Here is a 13221-nt window from a genome sequence, read left to right on the forward strand (position 1 = left end):
ACACCTTTGTAATGATGTATATAGTGCATGTTTTACCAGTAAACCCCTTTGGTACCACACCTTTGTAATGATGTATATAGTGCATGTTACAACATGCACTATTCAAAACTAACTGCTACTATACATTTCATTATGCGTAGGCTTATTACAAGCTTGTATGAACTTAATCTAGTGCACATTTATGTCAGATGTTAGTGATTACCCCGATATTCAACATGTCTAGTAGATCTGCTGCTAATCTGTTTGACTTCAAAAATTGTAAAGAATTTACTGGCACGAATAACGATTTTAGTTTTATTTGCTGATCTTTTTGATTATTTTTATTCATTTATTTTTTTTTTCATAGTAGGAAACATTTAAACAAAGACTCTGTGGTTAAAGTGTAAAATATTTGCAGTTAAAAAGTTAAAAGTTTGCTTGTTGCATTCGATTTTTATTTTTCTTGCTTTATTTTCCATTATGCAATTTATTAGAAGGTCTCAGTCTCAAAGTGTTAAGTTAATTATGAGTACCATTATAGAAAAATTATTCAGAATCATGCATGAAATATTAGATTCTAATAGCAAGTCACGAGTTAGCCATCAATAGTTGGGTGACTTGATCCAACTCCGTTAATGAAAAATACTGTTTTGTCTCTCATATGTAAACTCATATGCAAAACAAAATTAATGTGTATACAAAATGTTAGAAATACAATGGTAGGATTCATAACCAAGGAGGTACGTGTATTTCAACCTCTCGCAGACTAAACAATCAGTCCAACAAGGTAAAATGAAATTAGAAATCTCTACAGGCTTTCATTAAATTTGCATTAAATGCTAACAAAAATGATTACTATTAATTAAACTTAGAGTTAGTGTAACATTACTTGTCTGCCTGTTCACAAAACATTAACTGAATATGCTGATGTTGCAAAGTCACTTATGATTTTCTTTTTACTCAAGTTACTGACTGACAATTTTACACATGACTTTGGTATCAAACAGTACTCATATCATCACTTCAGTAAGGTACGTATCTCTAAAGGCTGTGACTAAGACATGGAACACACTACAAGTCAGTTCATGACTGGTATTTATAGCATAAAATGAAATTTGACAATAACCTATGTTCATTTTCAGAATTTCAATATTTTTGTTGTTAGAAACCTTGCACACAGTTTATGGAAAAAAAAACCATTAATTGTATATAATCATGCAATATCATGCATTTGTTTTTTTTCCAAATATCTAATGCAAATTATCTATTCATACATAAAAAGCATGTCTCACCTGGAACATATAGCTGAATCATCAAGATAGCTTAGAACCGACTACAGTCAACTCTTGAAGTTTTTGTTTAGCAATGTATTAAAGCTTCTACACATATACTTGAGAAATCTGTCTGATGATGACAATGACATGGCCTGTTGCTACACAATCTTTAGCCTCTTCAACAGCCAGTTAAGTACGTGTAGATACCAATAAATGTCAGGTCAAAAGCTACAAACAACAGTGCAATGTTTTTTTTTTAATTACAAGATCACTAAAATTGTTAATTTAAAAAAGGGGGAAATAAGGATTTTCAAAAAAACAAAAACAGAAGCAAGATAGATAGCTTAAAGTGAAAATGTAATTGTAAAAAAGTAAACAAATAAGCTTAAGGTTTGAGACATAGTGTTGACATTATTTCCTTAAGCGATAAATCCATATTTTGACTCCATGTCTAAATGCTGAAATACTTAGTAGAGTCAGAATAGGGATTTGTAGCTTGTTTTACTTTTCACTTTAAGCTACTCATCTTGTTTCTGTAATTATTTGAAGATCCCTATTCTTCCTTTTATAACATAATTTTTAATAATCTTGTTTCTTTAGGTTTTTTTTTGTTTTTTATGTCCATCATGGACATAAATCTGTCCATTTGAAAGAGTTTAGTTTAATGAAATAGGTAGTTGATGTATAATGCTCTCTCCAGAAACAATGACAACCCATGGATTGGCTCCATGCAGGTTTGATGGCTACTGTCACAATGTTATCATTAATAGTGGTACTGCATGTATGATCACTATGATGCATGTTGATCAACATATCACATTATGTATACGCTTGTAAAATATATATAGTTACTACATTTATACCCTGTAGCTATATGGGAGTCTGCAAACACTGGATTAAAGGGACTACTGAACAATACTGCAATGGTGTATGGACTGGATTTTATAAACACGAGTTCTATACATGCAAGCACACCGCTAATGCTGATCCAATGCTCAAACTGAGTTTGGTGCTATCTTTTAAATTATGGCTTTAAGATTTCTGTTGTGGGAGACAGCCTAGACATTTGTCTAGCATGGTTGAAACTGATCATACATTGGTAAAAAACTGTGATCCTGTCAGCAGCATCGTGTCTGAAAGGAAGAGAACTCTATACATAAACAAACAATATGTGAAATCGATACAATTGCAACAGCAAGTTAATAGTCACTATGGTACATGTGTCATGTCTGCCATATAAACATTAAATTACATCCATGGCCTGCATATAGTTATACATGTATGCACATAGTAGATTATGAGGCTCCATATAAACCACAGACTAACTTAAAATGATTGGGTGTCAGTTATACAGCCACATTTTTATGCTTTTTTTTTATCTTTATTTACACATGGCTCAAACTTTCTGCTGGAACACATAGTTGAATCAGTAACACAGTAGGCAACTTATGGTAATAATAATCCCCACTACCTATCACTACAAAGATTAAAAGTGTGATGATTTTAAAATGGTGATAGAGCCTAAAATTGACCCCTTCTGATAGGATATTACAGGTCTTTCCAATGTAAAGTTCTCCTGTTCAATGACTATAAAAAAATCACAGCCAACAAATTTTAGGGTCTTGGAGAATCTCTAACCTGTAGTGTTAAATTATACTAACAAAGCATTGGAAAATTGCATTACAGAAACTAAAAACAGATTACTTCATACCAGCTACTAGTCAAACACCTGAAGTAGTGAAGAAAGTTATGTCACCAGACATATCCCAAAAACATAGCAATCCATTGCAACTAAAAAAGAAACCTCTATTGAAACTTTTTCCAAGGCCATTCATGTGAATTGAGGTTTACAAAAATGACACAAGAGCTAAGTCCATAAGATTCTCTCAAAGTGCATAGCTGAACAGAAGAGCAATTGTCCACAGCTATGCAAGTTTTATCAGGCATTTATGAAATGGAAATATGTTGTTATACTAGAAAAGGGAAAAGCCTACTTAAAGGTTTGCAAAAGCTTCAGACAATTTATTGTTATCTGACTGTGAAGAAAAATTTCAGAAATGCTATAGAACATAGTCAAAAGTTTCTCCAAGGTATTAATGGTGATTGCAGTTTACAGCTATCATAGTAAGTTACTTACAGAGAGAGAGAGTTAAGAAAAATGCCAACGTAAATTTTGTATGCTATTATCAGGCCAATGGTCACTCCAATGTATTGCAAGAAAATACCACCTCTTTAAAGACAGGATGCCAAATAATACAGCTTCATTGAGACAAGGTAAGGTATTCAGCAACAAATCCAAGACCGAATGGTAGTCCCTCTGCAAGATTCAAGCACAAAAGGAAACTCATTCTAAACCATTCATAGACATCTCCCATAAGCTTTGGTACCATTAGGTTGTTGAAATAGGCACTTGAAAAAGCATATGTATCTGGTTAGTGAATTTTAGAGAAGAGAAAGCCAACACTGACCTCTGAATATTGTGCAAAAATCTAAAGTGGAAATGGAACCCCAAGCACTAGTCCATAACCAAGGCAAGTACACAGATATATATAATTAATATTAACTTCTGATCAGTGCAAGTTACCTACTTAGAATGAAGCTAAAAATGAACCTGATAAAGAGTATACCTAATTAAATATACTTTTCTTGCATACATATTTATAAAGATTCAAATGTACCATTTCATCAGTTTGGTGCCCTCACTGCTAACAATAGTTTTGGTCAGTAACTCAGTAACATGTCAAGGTTTGGCCAGCTTGGGAGATTAAGGTTATTCCTAAGCCCATAAACTAAGCTAAAATGAAAAACAGTTTCTATAATAAAAGTATAATAATAATAAAAAAACTACATATTTTAGATATTCTAACCAATACTGTTAATGGAAGTAACAAAGAAATAACAGTTTATCTGCTACAGGTAGTTAAAGTGTCTGCACTCATCCTTGTATCATTAAAATTGACTGCAAACACCCCTTTGTAATGGAGCATCAAATGTGTTTAGAGCAACCCTAAAACACCCTACAGAGATTGCATGTAGCTAAACAAACACTCCAAAGAATTCATACATTTAATATTAATGTTTATAGTCCAATAAATAATGAAGGGTCAATAATTTTGTCGTCCTTTCAGTAAAAATATCATAGTCTCCATTTTGAGAAGACAAGCAATACCCACTAACTTATTTCTTAATTTTTTGCAAGTGGCACTGTCCACTGAACTCACCCCTCACAACTGTGAAGCTATTCATACCAGAACTCTGAATTTACTAAGTGTATCTTAACAAAACTTGCCAAGCTTTTAGTAAACATTAAAAGCCTGTTATATACAAAAAAAAAATTCAGACTTTTTAATATAGTAATTATACTAGAGCTATGTGAATTTCTGAATCCTTTACCAAGTCAGTCTGAGTGAAATGTGATTTCCATGCTAAGAATAAAAATTCTTAATATGCATAACCTCCAGAAACTCCTAAATAAATATCAAAAATTATTTTCATTAAAACTACGTTTTATCTGTTATTTTCTCTAAGCAATAAACCTTGATGGAAACCATTAGTTGTTTCTAGTAGGCCTAATAAAGAGCATGTGATGTATGTGTAATGTTCCACACCAAATTGAAGCTTTTGAAATTTTAGACATTTTATTTTATTGAAGTTTAAAGCTATGCTGAAAAGTTTCCAATTTTAACATATTAGTTACTTTTGTAAAAAGATATACAATACATAAAAAACAAGGATTTATAGTATTCACTGTGTGCTCAAGCTCCTTTGAACTCAAGAGCCTTTCTTCCCTAATTTCACAAATTTGGATTCACTGTAATATGATATTTTTGAGAATAATAATGCATGTACACAGAAATAAGCTGACTTGACCCTTGCACCAAGAACACAATGTGGAATTTATCAGCATAGGTATCCTACAGTGTTTACAATGAGAATTTCCCAGAGTAATAAGACTGCACTTTAAATCTGTGAAAATGTTTATTACAGTATACAGTTTGGATCTAATCCAACAAACATTGCAAGTGTTGGAATATTGGTAATCCTTCTGGGATGTTTCAAATTTAGAGGAATACCGTACAGGCATACAAAGATAACTGCCCACTTTATTGAGTGCTCATATAGCAAATGAGACTAAACACACTGCCCTTTGTCCATAATATTGAGATGCTCATTATTGCAAGATTTATTTTCATTACAGATAGTAAGTTTGTTTCTAATTGGTTGGAAGTTAATATTTTCCTATACCACAGATACATTTCTGATAGACACCTCTCAAAGTTACAGCTATTCTTGATTTGACTGCCCTCTAGTGTGCAAATTGTTTCTCACCATTGGCCTTGAACTCGCACTTAATTTCATGTGGTTCTGCTGCATTTAAGCATACAAATTAGCATGCAACAACCCTTGACCAATAGGAGTACAACACACCCTCCTATCACAGCTGATTCCCTCTATACAGTTGGACCCAATTTTCACTTTGAGATCAAACACAAAAAACAACACTAGAAGTGGAGAAGACAGGTGGAAAGTGTGAGAGGAGGTAAGTATCTATCATAAATATATTTCCAGTGTAGGAAAATATCAACTTCTTCTGATACGATTACTTACTTCTTCTCACAGTTACAGCTAGAATCCTACACTGAACAGATAGAAGGAATGGTATAAAATGAGCACTCTTCAGAAGCATCTGAATAGCACTCATGGAGTGTGGCACCTCTATGAAGAGGAAACACCCATGGGAAACCGCATCGTATCTGAACAAGATATGCTCTTTGCCCAAGTGGAGCCAGCTGGTGTTGTGTGGCAATCATAGGGCAGAACAAGAGATTCACCCCAAATCCAAAAGGAAGAAAAATGTGTGTAGAGTGGTTAGGGCATGTCTTACTGTAATCAGGGGGTCAACTCTAGTCCAGACCACTGGTATTGGGAGGAACTCGACTAGCCCTTGGCAGGAGGAGGGTCCCCAACCATTCACTTCAGGTATAGGAACCAAAAGGAAAGAAGAGCCTCCATTCTGAGAACCTGAACCAACATGTGTGCAAATCCAACACAACTTGTTAGACTGTCAGGAAGGTGGAAATGCAACATGGTGGGTCAATTCCAGTCCAAAAACCAATTGACATTGGAGATGTAGTATCCACTCTGAGGTAGAAGGAAGTTCCCAGCCCACTCACATGTGAGGACTTATGTTGGCTGGTCTAGCTCCAACCAAACCTAACTGCCCAGGAACGGACATACAGACAGCAGTAGGAAGGAGGATTCCTAGCTGGAGGGGCATACTGCAAAATACAAAAGATCCATTCCAGACCAGCAGCATCTGGAATGAAACAAGACACGTGGCAGGAGGATTGTCATGCCTCCTACATAGGCAGAACATTACCACCCTACTCTTGACTGAATGGAATTGTGCAAATCAGGAGGGTTCCTCCACAATCCACCAGCCCAGCAGCTGGAGCTGTGAAGTGGTAAGGACTCCCATACTCCACTGGAAAAAAAAAATGGGGTGGGTGGAGAAATGTGTTGGAGAGTCTGAAGGAATGCATCACCTGGGAAAATGCAATGGGTGAACACAAAACCCTACTTTGAAAAAAAAGACTGTTCCCTATTCCAGCAATCTAAGGAATGTTAGAGATGAGCAGCAATTTTCCTTGTGTTAGTCCAAGAATATACAGTCCAGTACAAGCATGTTTATGATGCAATATACCACAAGGAAGAACCTGCAAGCAGTCTTGTGGAACACACAATCTCAACAGTAAACATGATATACCTTATAGATCTTAAAATGCAGATTTTGGTTACCAGTATAACTGGACAGGCACCACTTGCCACAGAACAGGATCCATAATATGCTAAGTAGGCCCCTAAAAAAAAAGAAACATAAGTGTCTTACCCACTCAGAGGTGTACTGACGAATGAAGAATGGCTATAGGGAAAGACAATATCCAATTGAGCAGGAAACAACCAGATGGTACAAGAAGAGTGACAACAAGGTGTGGGGAGGGTTCCACATGCTGGTCTAGATAATCTCCTCCAAAGAATAATGGATATGAGCAGCAAAGAACATTGGGAGGTGAAAGTTCAGATGGAACAATTCACAGAACAATTGGCAAGATTCAGGAGAAAGGAAGGAATACACAATACAGCTAACCTGAGAAACCCAATTGATCAGGGTGATAGGAGAAATATCACTAGAAATAACAGCAAAAGCCATGGAAGGGTGGTATGAATGACATGTAACACAGTAAAGCACATACTGGACACAGAAGACAATCTGGAACAGAACAGGAGTAAATATGAAATACAGAAGGAAGGGAAATAAATGGAGAGGAAAACACACTGGAAAAATGAAGGAGAGATGACAGGGTCAACTTGTAACCCGCAATGGTTGAAAAGGACAGACCCTTGTCAAACAACCATATAAAACAGATATCTGAGAAAGGAGGGAAAGGGTAGAATCCATGCCATATAGTGTAATGATGGAATATCCTCCACTTATGTTGATACACAGACATGGATGTGAGAGACAAAAGGATGCTACACATGTGGATAGCCTCAAACCCCTCACAAGGAATCACACAAAAGCTATGAATACAACAAATGTGTGGGAACAGAAGGCTGAATCACCCAAGTTAGATTGCCAGAGGAAAGACCGGGAGAGTTAAGGGAGGTTGTTCCTGGAGAAGGAACAGGGATGGAAGCCATGGTTAAGCCAGCCAGAAAGGAGCCACCAGAAGTACCTGACAGAGAGTGGACTAAATGAGAGAAATTACTTGGGGTAGAAGACAGATGCTAGGGTATGCATAAAGGATACAGAGCTGGGAACCAAAAGAGAGGAAGCTTGGCATTCAAATGAGAGGAAAATGCACCCGGTTGGAAGTATCCATCTGAGGACATAGTCAGAATACCTGGGGGTCAAGAGACCACTCCATGGATAGAATCTTGTTGGGATGGGACAGATTATCTACAACAAGATTGAGGGCACCCAGTATGTAACAAGCCTGCAAACAAATTTGACAGCTGAGAGCTCAGAACAGGAGATAAGAGTGCAGTGAAATAAGTACTAGGATCGAGTAACCCCTTATTTGGTGACGTGACAACCATCAAGTTGACAGAATGAATCTTAAGTTGTTTCATGCCTGCAGAAAAGACAGAAAATGAACCATCACCCGACAATCAGCAAGGAGTACCAAAACATTTTTGTGAAGACCTAACTCCTCCCGAGACCAAAGACACGAGATCTTCTGTGTAATGCAGCATGTACCTCATTCTGACAATGAGACATCTGTAAAGACATGGTCATCTGATCAAACCACAAGAGGAAATTCGACTGAAGGGAAGCAGGAAAGGATATCTGTAAACCCAGAGGGTACTTGATGAGGTGGCAATGAACTTGTAGTACCCACTGTAAGGAATGCATGTGGACATGACTCAGATGGATAAGAGCCTCCAGTGAGCCTCAAGTCCACAAAAAAGACAGAACCTCTCATGTAGGGAGAGAAAGTGCTAATAGTGCCCTCTGAACTAAAAACTCCATGGATTGCAGAAAAAGAGGAGAAAGATGGGCTCAACTCAGATGAATAAGATATTTAGTGGGGTGGGTAACATACTTCTCCACCTTGATAAACAAACCCACCTGATCAGTTGTGTGTGTTAGGAAGACTGCGAAGCATGGAGCCAGAAGAAGCCAGTCATCCATAAAATGAGGGAAATTGAGTCTGCAAGAAGGAAATAATCAGGCAAACAATCAGACTGCCCAGCAAAAAACATAGGGTGCCAATGCCAGCCCAAAAGGAAGAGCTTGAAATTGATAAACCTTTGTGGACAAAATGTAGAAATGAAGTTAAGCCCAAGCAACAGAGATGTGAAAATAGGCATTCCACATGTCGAATTTTGAATTCCAAAGCTTTGGAAGAAAAACCCATCTCAGAGACAGTTATGTCCAAGAAGCAATTCAGATGGGAGAGATCAATCACAGAATGTCAGTCCCTGGTCTTCTTGGGGATGAGAAAAATAAGAAAATAAAACCCTGGAAGCACAGGAGAAACCAGTCCAATGATATTCTTGATGAGAAGGATTCCATGAGACACTGGTGGGAAATTGAATCTTAAGGGGGGAAAGAATTGGGGCAAGGGATAAGGCAGGAGGTGTGAGGAAAAGGAGGGAGAGTCCTTCTGACAAAAACTCAAATGACCCAAGAGTCAGTGGTAAAAGTCTCCCACACTTCTGAGAAACAAGAGACCCTGGTTCCCACATGACCCGAAGGGTAATCATCAGTAATGCTGACATTGTACAGGGTGTAGGTGAACAATAGCATGACATGTAGACATGGTCCAGAAAGAAATAACTGATAAAGGAGAAGATGGGAAATGGAAACTGGAGGAGGAGGGACAACAGGAAGTAAGGAAGTGTGCAAGCTAGTGGATTCAACAAAAGACTCCAAGGTGTCTGGAAACCCATCAAAGGCTGGTTGTAGATCCCAGAAAAGGGGCTGATTAAAGATCTCACCAGGAAGTTGGGGGGGGGGGAAGACTCACATGTCAACAAAGCATTCCAACCTAACAGATCCCAGCAACACAAGAGCCAAATGTGGATGGAAAAGGGCACACAAAGACAATCTCAACAAGTTGTTCAAGTAGGAGGGTACAAACATCTGCCAAAAAACTCTTTTCAGAATGACAAGAAGCTTCGGACTACAGGTGAAGGGATGGCAAACAACAAAGGAGTAAATCCAATTGTTGTCCATCAAAAAAGATCTGCTAAACAATGATATGCAGGTGCACAAGCCTCTGCAATATGTGTGGGGTGAAACATACTAGCTCCCACAAGTAATTGATCTGCAAAACATTTGGCTTGGACCCCATTATCAAGTGAAGGGAGGAAATCAAACTCAGAACTAGATGCTGCAGTTAATAAGGAAAGGGATAAAATAACAAAGACAAAACACAACATATCTGTGAAATCAAGTTAAAAATTGTTACTGGGGTCTAGGTGCTTGAATAGGCTGATAATGTGCCTGCAAAGCAGGGGACTGAGGAGGGAGGGAGGTGTCCAAATGCACATTGTCCTGATCAAAGTCCTCAGGTAATGGAAGAATAGCTTGTAGATTGGGAGATTCCTTGGCCTGCATGATAGAATCCATCTCCCAACAAACTACAGCTGACACTTCTGGTGATAACACAGCATCAGCAGCCATTGTCACAGACTGTTGAATGCTGGTGCCATTGTAGTCATAATGGTAAATTGTGAATTTAGAAATATTAATTAACTACCAGTACGTGAGAGAGAAATAGAATTCACAATCAAATAAAGAAATCCAACTCAATAGTGGACTATAAACAATACTTTGAAATGCAAAAATCAGCAACTGAATATTTTCAAAATGTGCTAAAGAAAAAAAAAATCTCTCAAATCAAGCACTAGATATTAATGCTGTCATGCCAAATCATGAAGTGCAGATTGGGTTCAACTGCATAGAGGGAGTCAGCTACAATAGAAGGGTGTATCACATTCCTATTGGTGGAGAGTTATTGCATGGTAACTTGCATGCTTAAACATAGGTAAACCACATGGTAAACTTGTGGAATTTGGAGGGAGTTCAAGGCTAGTGGCGAGGGGAAAGTTGCACATTAGAGAGCATTCAAACTGAGATAAGCTGTAACTGTAAGAGGAAGCTAGTAATTGTATCAGAAACTACAGCCACCTAATTTTGAAGTTAGATAATTCTGAAGTGGAGAAATCAGAGCTAAGACATGTTATATCACAAACAAAAATGATTGAGAATTTTGTACATTTTGAAATTAAGAAGTTAGCACTTAGACAATGCTTTTATACCAATTTGAATGATATGCATTGATAATAAAGTGTTTAATTAAATTTTGAATGTAATACAGTAAATGTCATGACATGCATACAAGAACCACTTATTTATGCACAAAGTTCATGAACACGATATGAACATAATTATAAACTTCTTTACAAGCTGTACAATAGTTACCATTAGATTTCCTGCATTGTACTTATATTGGTGTTATCATACTGGCAATTGTGTTACAACTACTGTAATAACGTGATTTACAAGACCAATAACAAGAAATTATGTTTACTTACCTTTGGTGAGCAGTAATAAGTGGTGCTTGCTACTGGTACTTGTGTCACAAACATTGTGACGCTACGCATAAAGTACAACAAACCCATGATCAGGAATACCCTTCTTAATATGATAAATCTGGATAAAAATAAAGAAATGACATCTTTCTTTGTTTCATTTATATTATATTGAGAAAATCAACACAATCCTGTACACTTACCAATTACAAGTTTAGTTAAATTTTTAATTGGATTCCACGCCTTCACTGCCACTGACAAATATGTCTCCTTCTAGAGCTGCCATTAGAGTTTCGAATTTTGAACCACCAAGAAGAAAGGGTGGTCCCTTCAAACTTTCTAAAGTTTACCAGTTTAAAGTTTGACTGTTTTAAGTAAGAAGTGAAATATGAAAACATGTCTTTTTGTTTTTATTATGTATCTAAAAGCAAACCTGGCACTCAGTGTATTGTTTATCTATAAACATGGCAGTGAAAGACTTAATTTTTTACTCATTCAAAAGCTAATCTATTCTGTATTTTGCATTTTGAGGAAATTGGATTATAAAGAATAAAAATAGGGTCTAAAAGATCTCATTTAAGACAACACAGCCCTTCATAAAACAATAGCTATGTCTCAACCAGTAATTTTTGTATTTTTCTGTATCAAATTGATGTTCAATGAATAAGCCATTTATCATAATGTTGTGAAAGTGTTTCTTTCACTTGTAAGAATTTCTGTGAAAACAAGTAAGAAAGCAAGAAGTTTGGAAGTTTAACCAATAAAAACTATAGAGTTAGAGCTTTGTAACTCGTACATCTGAAATTTATAACAGTAAATTCTGAAGAGCTGTAGATTTCATTTGAAGATACGTGTAAATATATTTTTAACTCTCCTACGGTGTTTCAAATCTATTTGAGTAGACATCGGTTTCCATAATGTTATGATCAATTTTAATATATCTCAGAGATTATACATATAATAAGTTTATATTAATTTCTAATATTTAACATAAAATATTAAAAGCTATCTAAAAATGTATTTTAATTCAAGGCTGTTTTAATTTGTCTGGAATTGCAATAGGTCAATACGTGACAGATATTATCAAAATGAAGTAATTTGTGGTATCAAATATAAATGATGCTATTACCTCCAACAGTTCTTAGTTTCCTAAATCAGGACTTCTTAGTTAACACTGTTCTGTCAATGTGTAAAATATTTTGAAGGGCAAAGCTACTTTATTTTGAATATAAAATTGATCTTTAGTTTTCTATGGTATTAAAATGTACTTTTATTTATAAAAATAGGTTTTGTTTTTAATTGGATTAATAAGCCAAAAGGATAATACACAATTTCAAGGAAATGTACATTAATTAGTAGATATTACGAAACATCAGGATAAATATCTTTATATATAAAACCATTTTCTTTTTTTTTCTTTTAATAGATCTCAAGGGTTTTTTTTTTCTATTATTATTTAACTATGTATATACATATCGTGGTCACAAGTAAATAGACACCACCTTTTCATAAAAATGAAATTTTTCAGTCATATTCACATGAATAGATATTTTTATAATTTAATCAATATCAAGTAGATCTTTCTTTCGCTTCGTGGAGTTCGTTGATCCTTTGGGGCATCGTGAGAATCATCTCGTCAATTTTAGATTGTGGGATTTTCGCCTACACTTGCTTCAAAACTTGGAGTAGATCGCTCTTCGAAGTTGGCTTGCCGGTCGAGTATGGCCCAGAGGTTTTCGGTGGAGTTCATGTTAGGAGATTGGCTCGGCCAGGGCAACTTCTGAATACCATTTTTTTCCAGCCACTTTTGGGTGTTTCTAGCAGTGTGACACGGTGCTCCATCTTCCTGGAACAACGCTGTGTT

At 36.2% G+C, this 13221-nt stretch overlaps 1 protein-coding gene across 3 annotated transcripts in view; it reads right to left on the bottom strand.

The window, feature by feature from the left end:
* Positions 1 to 13221, bottom strand: part of LOC106463666 (phosphatidylcholine:ceramide cholinephosphotransferase 2-like) — a 40017-nt gene that overhangs the window by 22091 nt on the left and 4705 nt on the right. For 2 of the 3 annotated variants that reach the window (XM_022391242.1, XM_013923719.2), the window contains exon 3: positions 11361 to 11478. In XM_022391242.1, the coding sequence (XP_022246950.1) occupies positions 11361 to 11478 (118 nt within the window). The remainder of the gene's footprint in view (positions 1 to 11360; positions 11479 to 13221) is intronic. The other variant, XM_022391243.1, reaches the window with a different exon arrangement.

The sequence above is a fragment of the Limulus polyphemus genome, unplaced genomic scaffold (genome assembly GCF_000517525.1).
Source record: "Limulus polyphemus unplaced genomic scaffold, Limulus_polyphemus-2.1.2 Scaffold1457, whole genome shotgun sequence".
Lineage (NCBI taxonomy): Eukaryota > Metazoa > Arthropoda > Merostomata > Xiphosura > Limulidae > Limulus > Limulus polyphemus.